This window comes from Mustelus asterias, chromosome 17 (assembly GCF_964213995.1).
Source record: "Mustelus asterias chromosome 17, sMusAst1.hap1.1, whole genome shotgun sequence".
NCBI classification, from domain to species: Eukaryota; Metazoa; Chordata; class Chondrichthyes; order Carcharhiniformes; family Triakidae; genus Mustelus; species Mustelus asterias.
In genome coordinates, this window is record NC_135817.1 from 72,401,281 (window position 1) to 72,417,968 (window position 16,688).

Consider the following 16,688-nt stretch of genomic DNA (forward strand, 5'->3'; position numbering starts at 1 on the left):
AAATCATGGACAGGCAATGGCCTAGTGGTATTATTGCTAGACTATTAATCCAGAAACTCAACTAATGTTCTGGGGACATAACCATTATCCAACTCTAATACCTCTGAATATTCTTTCAAAGGTGATGCTTGCAAATATGAATAACCAAATAAGAAAGATAACATGAACCTTTAATAAAGTATTCCATCCATGTGTTGACCTACCAAATATTGAAATTGTTCATTTCAATGTGTCCATTCATTATTCTCTACCACCAAGATGTCTTATGGTTACCAGTTTTGCTGAAATTCATATGTGTCCTTAATCTCTCCTTCGTATGCAGTGTTAGATGGGATTTGTGGTTTGGGCTGTGTCAGCAGAGCATTTGAAGATTATGTTATAATTATTATTCAACTGGCCTTGCAGAACTGGTTTCTGGTGACACAGAAACATAGAAGGTAGGAGCAGGAAGAGGCCATTTGGCCCTTCAAGCTTACTCCGCTATTCATCACGATCATGGCTGATGATCCAACTCAATAGCCTAATCCTGCTTTTTCCCCATAACCTTTGATCCCATTCGTCCCAAGTGCCATATCCAGCCGCCTCTTGAATAAATTCAATGTTTTGGCATCAACTACTTCCTGTGGTAATGAATTCCACATTCTTACAACTCTTTGGGTGAAGAAATGTCTCCTCACCTCCGTCCTAAATGGTCTACTCTGAATCCTCAGACCATGACCCCTGGTTCTGGGCCCCCACCATCGGGAATATCCTCCCTGCATCTACCCTGTCTAGTCCTGTTAGAATTTTATAAGTCTCTATGAGATCCCCCCTCATTCGTCTGAACTCCAACGAAAACAATCCTAACCTAGTCAATCTCTCCTCATACATCAGTCCTGCCATCCCTGGAATCAGCCTGGTAAACCTTCGCTGCACTCCCTCGAGAGCAAGAACATCCTTCCTCAGAAAAGGAGACCAAAACTGCACACAATGCTCTAGGTGTGGCCTCACCAAGGCCCTCTATAATTGCAAAAATACATCCCTGCTCCTATACTCGAAACCTCTCGCAATGAAGGCCAACATGCCATTTGCCGCCTACTGTACCTGCATGCTTACCTTCAGTGGCTGGTGCACAAGGACACCCCCTCACTCCCTTCTCCCAATTTACAGCCATTCAGGTAGTAATCTGCCGCCTTGTTTTTGCTTCCAAAGTGAATAACCTCACGCTTATCCAAATTATACTGCATCTGTCATTGACTAGCCCACTTACCCAGCCTGTCCAGATCATTCTGAAGGATCTCTGCATCCTTGTCACAGTTCACCCTTCCAGCCAACATGGTATCATCTGTAAACTTTGAGCTGTTACATTTTGTTCCCTCATCCAAATCATTAATATATATTGTGAATAGCTGGGGTCCCAGCACCGATCCCTGTGCCACCCCACGAGTTACTGCCTGCCAATTTGAAAAGCATCCATTAATTCCTACTCTTTGTTTCCTCTCTGTTAACCAGTTTTCTATCCATCTCAGTACACTTCCCCCAATCCCATGTGCTTTAATCTTGCACGATAATCTCTAATGCGGGACTTTATCAAGCGCTTTCTGAAAGTCCAAATATACCACATCAACTGGCTCCCCCTTGTCAACTCTACTCGTTATATCTTCAAAGAATTCCAACAGATTTGTCGAGCAATATTACTTGTGCCTCCAGCAGAAGCAGCGTGTTAGAGACACAGCCAAGCAATCCCACAAATAACAGATCAGATCAAAATTCTGCAGTCCAGCCATAACCAGTCATTAATTGTGGTGGACAATAAAACAACCAATCAGAAATGGAAGCTACACAGTCATTTTCATCCTCAATGCTGATTTTTATGCCAGTGCAAAGGGCCATCTTTAGCCAGAAGTGTCAAGTGTATTATTCAAGGTCCATCTATCTCCAGCTGCTGCATCAGTCATCTTCCTTCTATCGTATAGATACAATATACAAATCCACAATGTTCAGTACCAATTTCAACTTCTCAGTATGGCATTTAGACTTGGACTGATACATGGAAATTAACATTCAAGTGTCAGGTAGCGACCATCTCCAACAAGAGAGAAATTGTCCATCTCCCATTATCTTCAACAGCATTACTATTGCAAGATCCCCCACTACCAACATCCCAGGGGTTACCATTAGCCAGATGAACTGGAACAACCATGTAAGTACTGTGGCTACATGAGCAGGCCAGAGCAGAGAATTCCATGGCAAGTAACTCAACACCTGATTTCCTCACAACCTGTCCACATCTACAAGGCACAGATTAGGAGTATAATGGAATGTTCCCCACTTGTCTGGATATGTACAGCTCCATCGACACTCAAAAGCTCAGAGACACCCAGGATAAAGCGGGTTGCTTGATCAACTTCACCATAAGCATTCAATCCCTCCACCAGCCTCACAGTGGCAGTAGTGTATACCATTCACAAGATAAATTGCAGTAGCTTGCCAATAGTCCTTTGACATCACCTTCCAAGCTCATGAGCTCTACCACCTAGAAGGACAAAGGCAGTAGACCCATGGGAGCACCACAAAGAGATAGAGAATCTGGTGAACTGGTGCGACGACAATAATCTCTCCCTCAATGCGAACAAAACAAAGGAGATTGTCATCGACTTCAGAAAGTGTAGTGGAGGGTCTGCCCCTGTCTACATCAATGGGGACGAAGTAAAAATAGTCGAGAGCTTCAAGTTTTTAGGTGTTCAGATCACCAACAACCTGTCCTGGTCCCTTCATGCGGACGCTATGGTTAAGAAAGCTCACCGATACCTCTACTTTCTCAGGAGACTAAGGAAATTTAGCACGCCCGCTACAACTCTCACCACCTTCTACAGGTGCACCATAGAAAGCATCCTTTCTGGTTGTATCACAGCTTGGTATGGCTCCTGCTCTGTCCAAGACCGCAAGAAACTACAAAGGGGTCATGAACAAAGTCCAGTCCATCACTCAAACCAGTCTCCCATCCATTGACACTGTCTACACTTCCCGTTGCCTCGGAAAAGCAGCCAGCATAATCAAAGACCCCACACACTCTGGACATACTCTCTTCCATCGGGAAAAAGATACAAAATTCTGAGAACATGTACCAACTCACTCAAAAACTGCTTCCCTGCTGTCATCAGACTTTTGAATGGACCTACCTCACATTAAGTTGATCTTTCTCTACACCCTAGCTATGACTGTAATACTACATTCTGCACTCTCCTTTCCTTGCCTATGTACAGTAATTCTTGTTTGTATAGCACACAAGAAACAATATTTTTCACTATACTAATAATGCATGTGACAATAATAAATCAAACATGCAGCAAGTTCCCCTCCAAGAGGGGTGACCTAATAGAGGTGTATAAAATTATGAAAGGCATAGATAGGGTGAACGGTGGGAAGCTTTTTCCCAGGTCGGTGGTGACGTTCACGAGGGGTCATAGATTCAAGGTGAGGGGGGGGGAGGTTTAACACGGATATCAGAAGGATGTATTTTACGCAGAGGGTGGTGGGGGCCTGGAATGCGCTGCCGGGCAAGGTGGTGGAGGTGGACACACTGGGAGAACGTTTAAGACTTATCTAGATAGCCACATGAACGGAGTGGGAATGGAGGGATACAAAATAATGGTCTAGTTTGGACCAGGGAGCGGCGTGGGCTTGGAGGGCCGAAGGGCCTGTTCCTGTGCTGTATTGTTCTTTGTAAGACTTGGAAATATATCACTGTCCTTTCACTGTCACTGGGTCAAAACCTGGAGCACTCTTCTTCACGGCATTGTGGTTATACCTGTACTGCATGAACTGCAGTGGAATATCATGGTAATGGAGATATAATTAGTAGACTCCTTCAACTTATTCACCATCTTCAACACAAAGGAGACTTAATGCCTGAACCAACAGTATCCTCCTACTCCTCCACCAGTCTCTACTTCTCTTCAGTTTGTCTGCAAAGTAAATACTGAGCATTCTTACAGTTCTGAGGCCTGATGCCAACCGTTTTATTGCTTTGTCTATAATCATAAACAACTCCATTGTAAAGAAACCAAAAATATAGAAGAGGCAGCTGATTACAATTTTATTTTACCCAGTTGTCTGTAGATGTTCTCTTTGTGTGAACTATTTTGATAAGGCAGCTTAACAAACGCTGGAAATGTGATTTAGTATGGTGGAATGATAAGGGTGGCTAACATGGCACTGACGGTGTGATTCATCTCTTTCAATTTGCCTGTAATCTCTTGGTGTTGGGGATACCCTTTCCACTTTTTTATTTTGTCCTTGTCTCCATCAGCATGATGTATAACTTCAGAAAGCTTTGGTCATTGCAAACACTGGGGATTGTTGTTTTTCATTCTACTGTGGCACTTCATACTTGAGTCCTCTCTTTGTTTCTCTCCATCTCTCCCCCTCATTTATGAATACGTGTTTTCTCTCATGATTTCTTTCAATTGAAATGCTGTGCTTTGAGATATGTGAGCTGCTGCAAAGGGTGCTTCTCCCACCCAGTTAGTGACGGCTAGTCAGGACAAGATTCTTACCTTTGATTCAAAGTTATTCCTTGTCCTTGCCCCTCCTGCCAAAGAAGAATGTGGTCAGGTATTGATGGGATCTCATGGGATGGTAAATGGCCTGACCATTTGCCATCTGCACGTGCAGGAAACTTCAGAGAATATGGCAGCATGGATAGAAAGTTACTTAAAACTAAACAGTAGGGGTTAATGGATGTTTTTTTGGACTGGAGGGTTGTAATCAAAATCAGAGCTGGGACCATTTGAGGTTGGTAATCGGCTCAGAATTTAAAAGTTAAATAAAATTTGAGACAGAGAAGTAAGTTGGTACATTTTGCAGAGGAAGAATAGGTGGGTGTTAAATGGTAATAGTCTTTTAAATATTTGAACTTGGGTCTAATGCACCATCCTGGATTTTGTGGCCGGCAGTGAAGGAAAGGAATTTGTCCTTCGCATCACTGACAGCTGCTCACAAAGATTTGTCTAGGTTTAGAGTGGAGACATCCTGTCATTGAGTATTGATGACGTGGAGATGCCGGCGTTGGACTGGGGTGAACACAGTAAGAAGTCTCACAACACCAGGTTAAAGTCCAACAGGTTTATTTGGTAGCAAATATTTGCTACCAAATAAACCTGTTGGACTTTAACCTGGTGTTGTGAGACTTCTTATTGAGTATTGAGCCAGTGGGTGCTGTCTGTGCAAGACAAGAAAGAATTTTAAAAACACCAGGTTAAAGTCCTTTAACCTGGTGTTGTTAAAACTCTTACTGTGTCTACCCCAGTCCAACGCCGGCATCTCCACATCAAGGCAAGAAACACAGAGGCCCTTCAATGAAACAGATTGAAGATTCCTCACTGATCCACCTAAAATCTAAACAAAGTGTGTAATGCAGGAAATCGAACAAATTTTAATTGTGTAGTGAAAACAAAATAAAAATTGGAAATTAGAGAGAGAGATAAAAGATACAGAAAAAATAAAAGAGAAAACATTAAAAACCTCCAGCACAAATTTTCTTCCAAGGGAATGACACTATAAAATTGAATGTTCAGGTCCAGAGGGGTTGGTCTACAGTAATTATCATTTTATCATGTCCTTAAAATTTACTCACTCCTGAAAGCACTAGCCCCGGTTTTCTAAACTGTCTTTGGTGTGAAACTAGTGAGCAAGTACTAGTTCACACTGTTGCTGTAAGTTTGGTGCCAAATCTATTGGCAAGGACTGCTACAATGCAGCCTGTTGAGAATCTCAGTACTTTATCTGACAGCAACTTCTGGATTTCTGCACTTAACTGCACATTTGCAGGTGCCAGATGTTGCTCTCTGATTTACCCTATAATAACTGAGTATTGATAGCCTCACCATTGTAACAGCAACATCCAGGCCCCTGTCTTTGAAAGTGGAGATGTGGAGATGCCGGCGTTGGACGGGGGTAAGCACAGTAAGAAGTCTCACAACACCAGGTTAAAGTCCAACAGGTTTATTTGGTAGCAAATACCATAAGCTTTCGGAGCACTGCTCCTTCGTCAGATGGAGTGGTTATCTGTTCTCCAACAGTGCACAGACACAGAAATCAAGTTACAGAATACTAATTAGAATGCAAATCTCTACAGCCAGCCAGGTCTTAAAAGGTACAGATAATGTGGTTGGAGGGAACATTAAACACAGGTTAAAGAGATGTGTATTGTCTCCAGACAGAACAGCTGGTGAGATTATGCAAGACCAGGGGCAAGCTGTGGGGGTTACTGATAATGTGACATAAATCCAACATCCCGGTTTAGGGCGTCCTCATGTGTGCGGAACTTGGCTATCAGTTTCTGCTCAGCGACTCTGCGCTGTCGTGTGTCATGAAGGCCGCCTTGGAGAACGCTTACCTGAAGATCCAAGGCTGAATGCCCGTGACTGCTGAGGTGCTCCCCCACAGGAAGAGAACAGTCTTGCCTGGTGATTGTCGAGCGGTGTTCATTCATCCGTTGTCGTAGTGTCTGCATGGTTTCCCCAATGTACCATGCCTCGGGACATCCTTTCCTGCAGCGTATCAGGTAGACAACGTTGGCCGAGTTGCAAGAGTATGTACCGTGTACCTGGTAGATGGTGTTCTCACGTGAGATGATGGCATCCGTGTCGATGATCCGGCACGTCTTGCAGAGGTTGCTGTGGCAGGGTTGTGTGGTGTCATGGTCACTGTTCTCCTGAAGGCTGGGTAGTTTGCTGTGGACAATGGTCTGTTTGAGGTTGCGTGGTTGTTTGAAGGCAAGAAGTGGGGGTGTGGGGATGGCCTTGGCGAGATGTTCGTCTTCACTTTTGAAAGTGGAGGACAAGTTGGTAAATTCTTCTTGCTGCTTTCAGTAAAACCTCAAGGGATTCTGTGTGTTCTAAGTAGAATAATAAAGTGCAGAAGCAAAATAACTGATTGGTTAGTTTGAATGAGTTTTAGACCTCTCACTTTATCTTCTCTGACTTCAACATTCTTCCTACAGAAAAGACTTTCTAAAATGAACCCAGAAATGAGAGGTTCTAGTTATAAGAAGAGGAATATATTTGGACCCTTTTTGGGGGCTGATGAAAAATAGAAGGCAGAGGAGAGACCAAGGTTAGAGAGCTGGACCTCGACAAGACTGCATGAAATGCTCACAAACAAGGGGGTCAAAGGGATACCACATTGTATCCTGGAAGGGGATGCACACAGACTCCAGATAGGGTGGGTAGAGGTCATGTGAAGCATGGGTGTCTCACAGGTGGTGGGCTTGGATGAGCAGGTGGGAATGTCCATCAGAACAATGACTGGATCAAGAACATGTGCACAGATTTTTGCTGAGGGTAAAGGCTACCCACTTAGTGATTTTCAAACTTGTGCTGAGGAGAGGTACAACTCTGTTCCAAGCTCCACACATTCCCTCAGAGCAGACCATAGGATTTCTGAGGATGTGATTCAGATGCCTGGGTGGCTCAGGTGGCTCTGCAATATGCACTGGAGAGGGTTCCCCGTATGATTGCAGTTTGCTGTTCCCATTACAGTCTGGCTATACGAAGAGATGAGCCTTTTCCAGAAGGACCAGGGGATGGAGCATGAGCAACATGACAGATGGGAGAATGGGTGTTTGTGTCCACCGCTAATGGATGCATGAGATATGTGAGGAGAATCACCATTTGAGTATAAGATTCCACGTTGAGAGATTGACAGTCTTATCCAGGGAGCTGAGAGAGGACTTATCCTGGTGGAGTGGATGAGGTTATTCATCTGCTTCCTGCACTGCGTGGTGCCTCTGGCACAGTTGCCAGTTGCACTGACCACCTGGGCAACTGCCTCCCAGGCCAGAAAAGTGAGATTGGTATTTCCTGATCTGTCCCGGGGATAGAGAACATGCCTCTGCGACTGGACTCATCGAATCAAGGCCTTGAAGGCCTGGTGGTTGAGGCTTCTTGAGAATGCTTTTGCTTCTGGGTTCTGGACATCCTGCATCATCTTGTGAAGGCAGATGGGTTGGAGAAAGTGATATGACTGTGCTGGATTGGCATTTATAAATGGTGCCCAGATGCTTCAAGCCTGAAATTGATTGTAAGTGTATACCATTCCGGCCATCCAAAACTGCACCATCCGACCCACCTTCCACTGCACTTAGAAAAACATAGACACGTGGTTTCTTTTGACCAGTGCAGGTGTGATGGACTGAAGGGCCTTTTATGTGCTGTAGACCTCTATGACTCTAATTGGAGATTTCAGCCCATTGAAACTAGTCACTATCTAAGGAAGACATTAAAAATGCAAAGTGTTGGATATTAAAACAATGGCTGCCACAGATCCACCCAAAACCCCTTGCAAATACACAATGTATGAATTATAAGATGCCAGACTGCAGCTACTGCAGAAAGATTGCAAGAAAGACTTAGAAGATACAGGCTGCAAGCTCTCTCTTTCTCTTTTGGAACAAGTGCATTAACCACTTCGCAAGCCCACTTTACTCGAGATCTGCCAGTGAACTGAGACATCATAATAATTGCAACATCTACATTAGTAGGCATCCACGAAAACAGCTAATCCAAAAAGGCCACAATATTTAAAAATCTACACCTTAAGGATAACCAAAAGATACTTACACACACAAAGTTAAACGGTTTTGTGGGGGGTATGTGTGTGTTTGATTGGCTCCTTATTGCTCACCGCTTCAATAGTTAAATATATTTGGAAGAAGCATATCCTCATGAAAAAGAAAATTAATCCTTTGTTTTGACCAACTGAAGAGTCTGAATAGGCAGTTCAATCCTTCTCACCTGGTCATAAATCCCTGTAAATCCAATGATTCTGAGACTGGGAAAATTCCAATCTCCCTTGGTTAGCATTTATTTTCAAGTCTTCAATTAACACTGATTCCAAATTGACCCAAAATATTTAAAAAAACTACTTGAGCATAAACTTAATTATTGTTAAAAACTTTACAAAATTAAATATCTCTCTCACTAATTTCTGGCCATGATACTTTATTCTAACTGTTCTGTATCCTTTTGAAATTGAAAGCACATGGCTGTTTCTCTTGTCTACCAGGTCTCATTGTTCATTTTAGAGGTGGGACCAAAATTTGAATAATTGGCATTTCAATGTAAGCTAGTTAAAGGTCAGGTTTTCTTCTAGTTAAGTGCCAGAGCACAATTGGAAATGGTCAAAGTAAATATATTTTAAAAAATTATTAAAGTATTCAGTTAATCGTGAGAAATTTAGGGGGGAAATTTGCAGAAAGAATTGATGACATTGCAAATAATTATTACAATTATAAAACACTTTCTTAGGTGATGCCACTCACAAGATCCCACTTTCAAACTTTGAACTTGCTAGTTCCAATCACCGTGAGATCTTCCAGCGGTTCTGTACTTTTCTGAGGCCAGCACGAAGCAGTGGTTTTCTCCCAGTTTACTGTAAGGTAATAGCAATATGATTTTGTACAGGAAAATTTCACTGTTTACTTCAGGAAGCACCTGTTGCCATATGAGAGGGGGAAATAGAATTGCCATCATCAGGCGCAATTGCCCCCCAAAAAATTCTAAGTGTCGAATTTGCATAAAAATAGGAGTAAATCACGCTGGGTTTTTTTCAGCTAGAGTTTCAAAATGAATCTCCCACACTCTGTGCACTGCAGAGTGCACTAGCATGAATCACTCCAAAAATCAGGGCGGGGCCTATTCCCGCTGGAGAGGCCGGCAGCATAATGTTGAGTGGGCCACTGCACATGCGCCAATCTGTAAGTGCCGAGATCGGCACATGCGCAGTAGCCCACACCACCAGCCTCCCATTCGCGGGCCAGCTCGATCGCTGCCCCATGACCCCTTATCGTTGGCCATATGACCCCCCCCCAACCCCGATTGCGATCCCGAGTGGCAACGGGACTACCCACTCCCACTGACCGTCCCCCAGAAGCCCCACCATTAGATCCTGCCCCCTTGGCACTGCCTTATGCCCCCCTGGGCATTGGCACTTTGTCCCTTGGGGAGTGCTAGAAGGCCAGGCTGGCAATGTCAAAGTGGCAATGCCCAGGAGGTACCTCCTCATCCCCTGACTCCAGTGGGGGGGGCCTCAATTGCCCCCCTTCACTCCAGCGTAGTCAGGCTGCCAGCTCCTTGCGAGTGGGGAGCCATAGTAAACCCTGCTGGAGTGAAACAAAGCTGGAGGGGGGAAATGAAGAGGCTAGTGGGCCAAGAGATTTCAGCCCTGGACCTGCTAATGATATCTAAAATGCATTTAAATTGTGGTTTGCATAAATTATGCAGCTCTGCTCCGATTTCTGGCATGGAGTTGATGGCGCCGGAATCTGGCTGCCAGAGAATTGCAGAGGCCGTGGCTCCCAGTGGAAGCCTGTGAAACTGCCTCCACTTGAGTCTCCTGGCCTACTGTGCTATAAAAGCAGCGCAGCAGGCTGGGAGAATTGCCCTCAACATCTTTGCCCTTGGTAGCCTCAGAGAGCCATGGGGGAAGAATATTGGTGTAAAGAAATGTTGACTGCTGGACAAATATTAAACCAGATTATTTGAAATTTTGCAACTGTTTCAACAAACCAAGATATATTTACTATATGTGATAGTATATTTCAATTATTATACATGCAATGTATTGACCTATTTTGATAACCGTGAGATGCTGAGATCGCTCAACTAGTGAAACTTGTTGAACCTAGTTTTTACCACCTTTAAAGTTTTAAAAAATTTCCTTTCACCTGATTCTATAATTCCCCTACCCAATTGGATTAACATCGGAGTGCAACAGACAAGTGCAATATCATAGAAACCCTACAGTGCAGAAGGAGGCCATTCGGCCCATCGAGTCTGCACCGACCACAATCCCACCCCACATATTTTACCCGCTAATCCCTCTAACCTAAGCATCCCAGGACTCTAAGGGGCAATTTTTTTTTAACCTGGCCAATCAACCTAACCCGCACATCTTTGGACTGTGGGAGGAAACCGGAGCACCCGGAGGAAACCCACGCAGACACGAGAAGAATGTGCAAACTCCACACAGACAGTGACCCGAGCCGGGAATCGAACCCGGGACCCTGGAGCTGTGAAGCAACAGTGCTAACCACTGTGCTACCGTGCCGCCCCGTTATAATTCTTATAATTCTTATAATTGCAGTGTCTTAAATTTCTAATTGAAAATCAAACTGACACCTGTACAAATGTTATAGTGATGTCCCAACTTCTACAGCACACCACTCTCAAACTGAGAGAAAATACTTGCATTCACATTCTAGTCACTAGAATTACTTGTATACTTTCCATTGATAGCGGTCATGACAATTGAATGAGCACTGGTCTGCCAGCAGAGAGAGTCTATCCAAGTATAAGCATATCATAAATGTTTCACAATCGTCTCTTTAAAATTGAAATCTGTTTGTTTTCAATTCTAGTTGACTGAGTGCTTCAGAGTGAATTGGTGTCTGAACTGGTTAGCCAGCAGAGCAGGTACATTGCTTTTTTTTTTCCAGTTCATTTTTAAAGCAAATATAAGACTACATTATATTAATCATGGTGAATGAAAGACCTTCTTAGGATTATCTGAGATTCAGTTTTTTTTTTCTTCTTATTGAAATTGCAATTTCAACATTACAAATTCTGGAAATTATATATTTGAACGATATGCATTGTGAGTTGAAGATTACAAACTGCCAGGTGATACAGATGAGTATGATGAAATGTCTAATTGCTGGATTCCAGATATTTTTATACATAAAATAAAAAGGAGATGCTAGTATTGTATGTTAATGAGGCTTCAACTTCTGTGTCAAGGTTCAGAAATACAGAAGAATCTAGTTTTGAGATCACTGCTCTGAAATTTGACAAGTGTAAGACCACCTCATTGGCCAACACTAGCATACTGTGCAAAACCATCTTTTGGGGTTTCATTTTAACCCTTACAAGGCCCAGAGAGTCCCCAGGACTGTACATTTTATATTCGCATATTTACTGTGCTAATAAAAACATTGTCAGGACATGGCTCATTACTGATCATAAAACAATTTCACCAGTATTCAACCAGTGACTAAAATGTGCTGTATGACTTGGGAATCATTATAATTTTTTTTTACCAAAGTCAAACAGTACCAATTGGCAACATTAGGTGAAATACATTACTTTTTGACATACTCCATTTTTTAGTGAAAAAAAAAATGTTCACAGAATCTGATTTCATTTTTTAAATTCATGCTTACCTGGCCACATTTGCATACAATAGCACAGTATTTACATAGAATCTTTTAACATAGAAAATTGTCCCATAATTAATGCCAGGCGAAAGAAGAAAAGACTGAGTCATAAACTGAAGTGTGGTCAAAGGACTGGGTTTTTAAAAGGATCTTTAAAGTAGGGGTGAGCATGGAGGAGTTAATGGAGTGGATTCTAGATCGCAGGGACTGGGTGACTGAAGGGTTGTCAGTGGTGTATTGAATGGTAAGAGAGTTTGACTCCCAGGGCACACCCATTCAGTTGAAAAGGGTGCTCCTAGTGTCCAGAATTTAAAGTGTCTTTGATGAATGCGGTATTCCGATAGTTGACAACAATTCACAGAATATTGCATATTTGTGCTTTTCTAATAATAGGAGTGGCTGAGATAATCCTCCATTGTTTTCTTCAGAGTGAGTCAAATACCTAATTTTCTTAATTTTTGCAACAGGTAGTAGCACTCCAGTGAGTGTTTTTGAGCTAGAAGAATTGATAGAGAAACTTTACGAGTACAAACTAAAAGAAAAACCTTCCAAAGCCAGTATGGAGAGAATGCTGGATGTAATGGTTTATGATTATGCCAAGAACACTAGGTATGTGCATTAAAAGTACACTTTTTAAAAAAGAATGTAAGAAATGATAGCATGAAGGAATCCATTCAGCCGTATAATAATGCTAACTTTTATTCCTCCATCGTTAATAGAATCACAGCACAGAAGGAGACTATTTGGCCCATCAAGCCTGCACTGATAACAGTCCCACCCAGGCCCTATTCCATAACCCATGTATTTACCCTGCAAATCCCCTGACACTAAGGGACAATTTAGCATGCCCAATACACCCAACCTGAACATCTTTGGACTGCGGGAGAAACCGGAGCACCCGGAGGAAACCCACGCAGACATGGGGAGAATGTGCAAACTCCACAGAGTCACTCGAGGCCGGAATTGAACCTGGGTCCCTGGCGCTGTTGGACTTTAACCTGGTGTTGTGAGACTGAGTCCAAAGCCGGCATCTCCACATCATGGCTGTGAGGCAGCAGTGCTAACCACTGTGCTACCATGCCACCCCATGATGCTTCATACATATGATTATTGGCTGCAGGTCTTGTGCACAGTCCTAACTTATTCAAAGATTGTGAAAATCGATAAAAGTGGAGCATGATTCCCTAAATTTGAGACCTGGTTGTTCGAACACAGATGACTGAACAGGAATAAACCTCTCAATTCAGCTAAAGAAATGGTTAGCAAGAGTGAAAATGCAGGATATAAGGACCCTAGTCTCCATGAAGATTAAATAAATGAATCGTTTGAGTACGGCTGCTGGACTTCATAGAGCTCTCGCCACTTTTAAGGATCAGATTAACCCCACTTCCTGATCCATGTCGCAAACAAAAATTTCACAACATCTTTGTTTCTGTGCATAGCTGGGGAGAATGACATACCCGGTTCCATATGTGATCTTCCCAGTGATTTGTACAAACCTATAAAATACTTTTCCATTGGACAAATCATTTAAGTATCTTGATCCTATTTAATGCTACATCTGTTATCCTTCATTGTCTCATTAGCAATTAAATCACAGAACATTGAATTGATCTAAACGTTGAAATGGTGGAGTGCAGTATGTGTTGAGATTGTCTCCACAACAGACTTGTGTTCAACAACTAGGCCTTACAAATTATCTGACTCTGTAGTGGAGTACTGTGAGGTTGATTTTGGTGGGGTTGGGGGGAGGTGAGGTCAGCTCCAGAGTGCAGGAGAAAGCACAAGTATGGGAAGATGCACATATCCACGCACTTATGCTCATCTGCTTACGAATGGTGTCATAACAATGCAGATAGCTGAGCTGTAATGTTGAAACTAACAGCTTACTTATTCAGAATATGTTATCTATTCCCGTCAAAGAGCTGTAAAAATAATCCTGCGGTTAAAACTACAAAGTACAGCGCTGTCACCACCAAGAGCTCCAGCTGTCACTTGCTCAGAAAATACTCCCGTTTTCAGACTGTAGTGAAGTTGAGGAAGAAGCAAATGGTGAGGCTTGGAGCAGTGATGAGGTGGGTAGCAGTAGAGACATTGATTGATGGGCCACCTGATGCATGGTGGAATTCCAACATGTGCACCTACTGATTTCAACAGGCTTGTTTTCAATAAGGATGGTGACTATATCAGCAGGACTATATTGATGAGTCACTTGCCATCACCTATACAAGAATGAAGGGTGGTCAGGATAGACTGGGTGAGTTTAACAAGCGATCTGGTGCCCCAAGATATATAGGTTAGCAGGGTAAGCCTGGGTGCAGACCTGATGGGCCAAATGGCCACCTCCTGCACTCTAGGGATTCTATGTGTACCACCATTTCCCTTATTAGTAATGTTGGAGTAATGGCTGTCTACAATGGTCTGCCATTGAAAATAACACAACATCATTGACAACTGCAGTGGAAAATTCAGTTGCATAGGTTTCATGGTACAAACCGAGTATGAAAGAGTGATTTCAAGATCTCCATAGATTCTTGTTATTCCATGCTCAGGCTGATCTTTGGTGAGGAAACTCCCTGCATGATTGATGGGTGTGATGTGACGGGAGCAGATGCCTGCACTTATTTCAGTAATGGGTACTTCACAAAGTAATGACCACCTAGCAGCTCCAGATGAGTAGGATTCTAGTGCCGATGTAGGTGTGTTCATGTTAATTGCAGAGGGAGATAGTGGACCTGCTGTTTCCCTCTAACAAGTTAGTTAGCTTTGGCTATGCAGCCTACACCAGTTCCTAATCAGCTTGATGAACACTGGAAATAGAGCATGTGAGCAACAAACACACAAGTTCTTCAGACGTGAGTGACCATATCAGGAAGACATACTAATCACAAACACTAACACCACTACATAACTTAATAAAATCCATCGATCTTCACTCTACTCTTTTGGTTCATCATTAATATATTGTGTGGGAAAGGTGTAAGTATTCAAAGAGAAAATCTGTTATTGCTTTAATGTCATCGAAAGGCTGATGGTGACCTTCACTGCTGCTGGAAGTGCATTGCAGATGGCTCCTTTGCCCTTGCAAATTTTTGTAGGTCAGCTTCCGTACTGGAATTGCAGACCGCTTTGCAGTGCTTCTCTGTCATGCTCTGGTAACTGATTCTGTTATGCATGCTGCTGAATTAGAAGCTTTTGCAAAGTGGGTACTTCCTGTGCCTTCTGTGTTCCCAGCTGTCCTCTGCTCCAGTTCTACATACTCAGCATAGATGCGTCATCTACTTTTTCTGAAACTTCTGTGCATTACTTAGTTCTGCTGTAATTTTCCAGGATATTTCTATCTGCCTAGTTCACTAATGCTAGATCTTACCTGCAGTAATGTTACTCTTAAATCTATGCACCCTCTTAGTAACAAAAGTGACTTCTCTTAGTGCTCTACGTGTTTTATTAATTCTTCAATGGGATGTGGGTGTCGCTGGCAACATCAGCATTTGCCCATCCCTAATTATCCTTTGACATAATGGCTTGCTAGGCCATTTCCAAACCAGCTAAGAGTCAACCTGTGGATCTGGAGTCACGTGTAGGTCACACCGGGGTAAGGATGGCAAATTTTCTTCCCGAAAGGACATTGACGAATCAGATATGTTTTTACAACAATAGATGGTAGCTTAATGGTCACCATTACTAAGACTAGCTTTCAATTCCAGACCTTATTAATTGAATTCAAATCCCCCCCATCTGCCATTGTGGGATTTGAACCCATGTCTCCAAGGCCTGGTCTTTTGGATTACTAGTTGAAAGACATTGCCACGGTGTCACCATCTCTGAAAATTGAAATGAAACATTAAACTGCATTAAGTTTATTTATGGAAGGAATGATCAATGTGCCTCTAAACGTGAATCAATGGTTTGTTGATGCTCTCTATATGTTCATTTCATCAGTTTTACACAAAAACACAAGAAATAGAAGCAGGAGTAGGCTATCAGGCCCTTCAAGCCTGCCCCGCCATTCAGTACAATCATGTCTGATCTATGCTGGCCTCAACTCCTTCCCTGAGGCACTTCCCCACAGCCCTCTATTCCTCGGTCTATCAAATATTTACCCACCTCTACTTTAAATTCTTCTAAATATCCAGCCTCCATTACCCTTTGGACAGAGAATTCCAGTGATTCACCACCTCTACGAGAAGAAATTTCCATGCACTTCAATTTTAAATGACCTGGCCCTTTATCTTATAGCTATGTCCCCTTGTTCAAGACTCCCCAATAGGGAAAACATCTTGCAATCAACCCTTCAAAGCCCCCTCAGGCTCAGTATACGTTTGAATAAGGTCATCAGTTACTAAACTCCAAGGAATACAGACCCTGCTATTTCGTCTCCAGACAAAATAACCCTCTCATTGCAAAAATTAGCCTGGTGAATCTCCTCTGGACTGCCTCCAATGTTACTAAATCCTTTTTAAGGTAAGGGGACCAAAACTGTATGCAGTAT

General features: G+C 42.8%; 1 protein-coding gene across 1 annotated transcript in view; it reads left to right on the forward strand.

Annotated features, from left to right (window-relative positions):
* Positions 1-16,688, forward strand: part of LOC144506609 (protein maelstrom homolog) — a 59,768-nt gene that overhangs the window by 30,502 nt on the left and 12,578 nt on the right. The window contains exons 6-8 of the mRNA XM_078232959.1: positions 9,291-9,421; positions 11,402-11,456; positions 12,664-12,805. Coding sequence (XP_078089085.1) covers positions 9,291-9,421; positions 11,402-11,456; positions 12,664-12,805 — 328 coding nt within the window. The remainder of the gene's footprint in view (positions 1-9,290; positions 9,422-11,401; positions 11,457-12,663; positions 12,806-16,688) is intronic.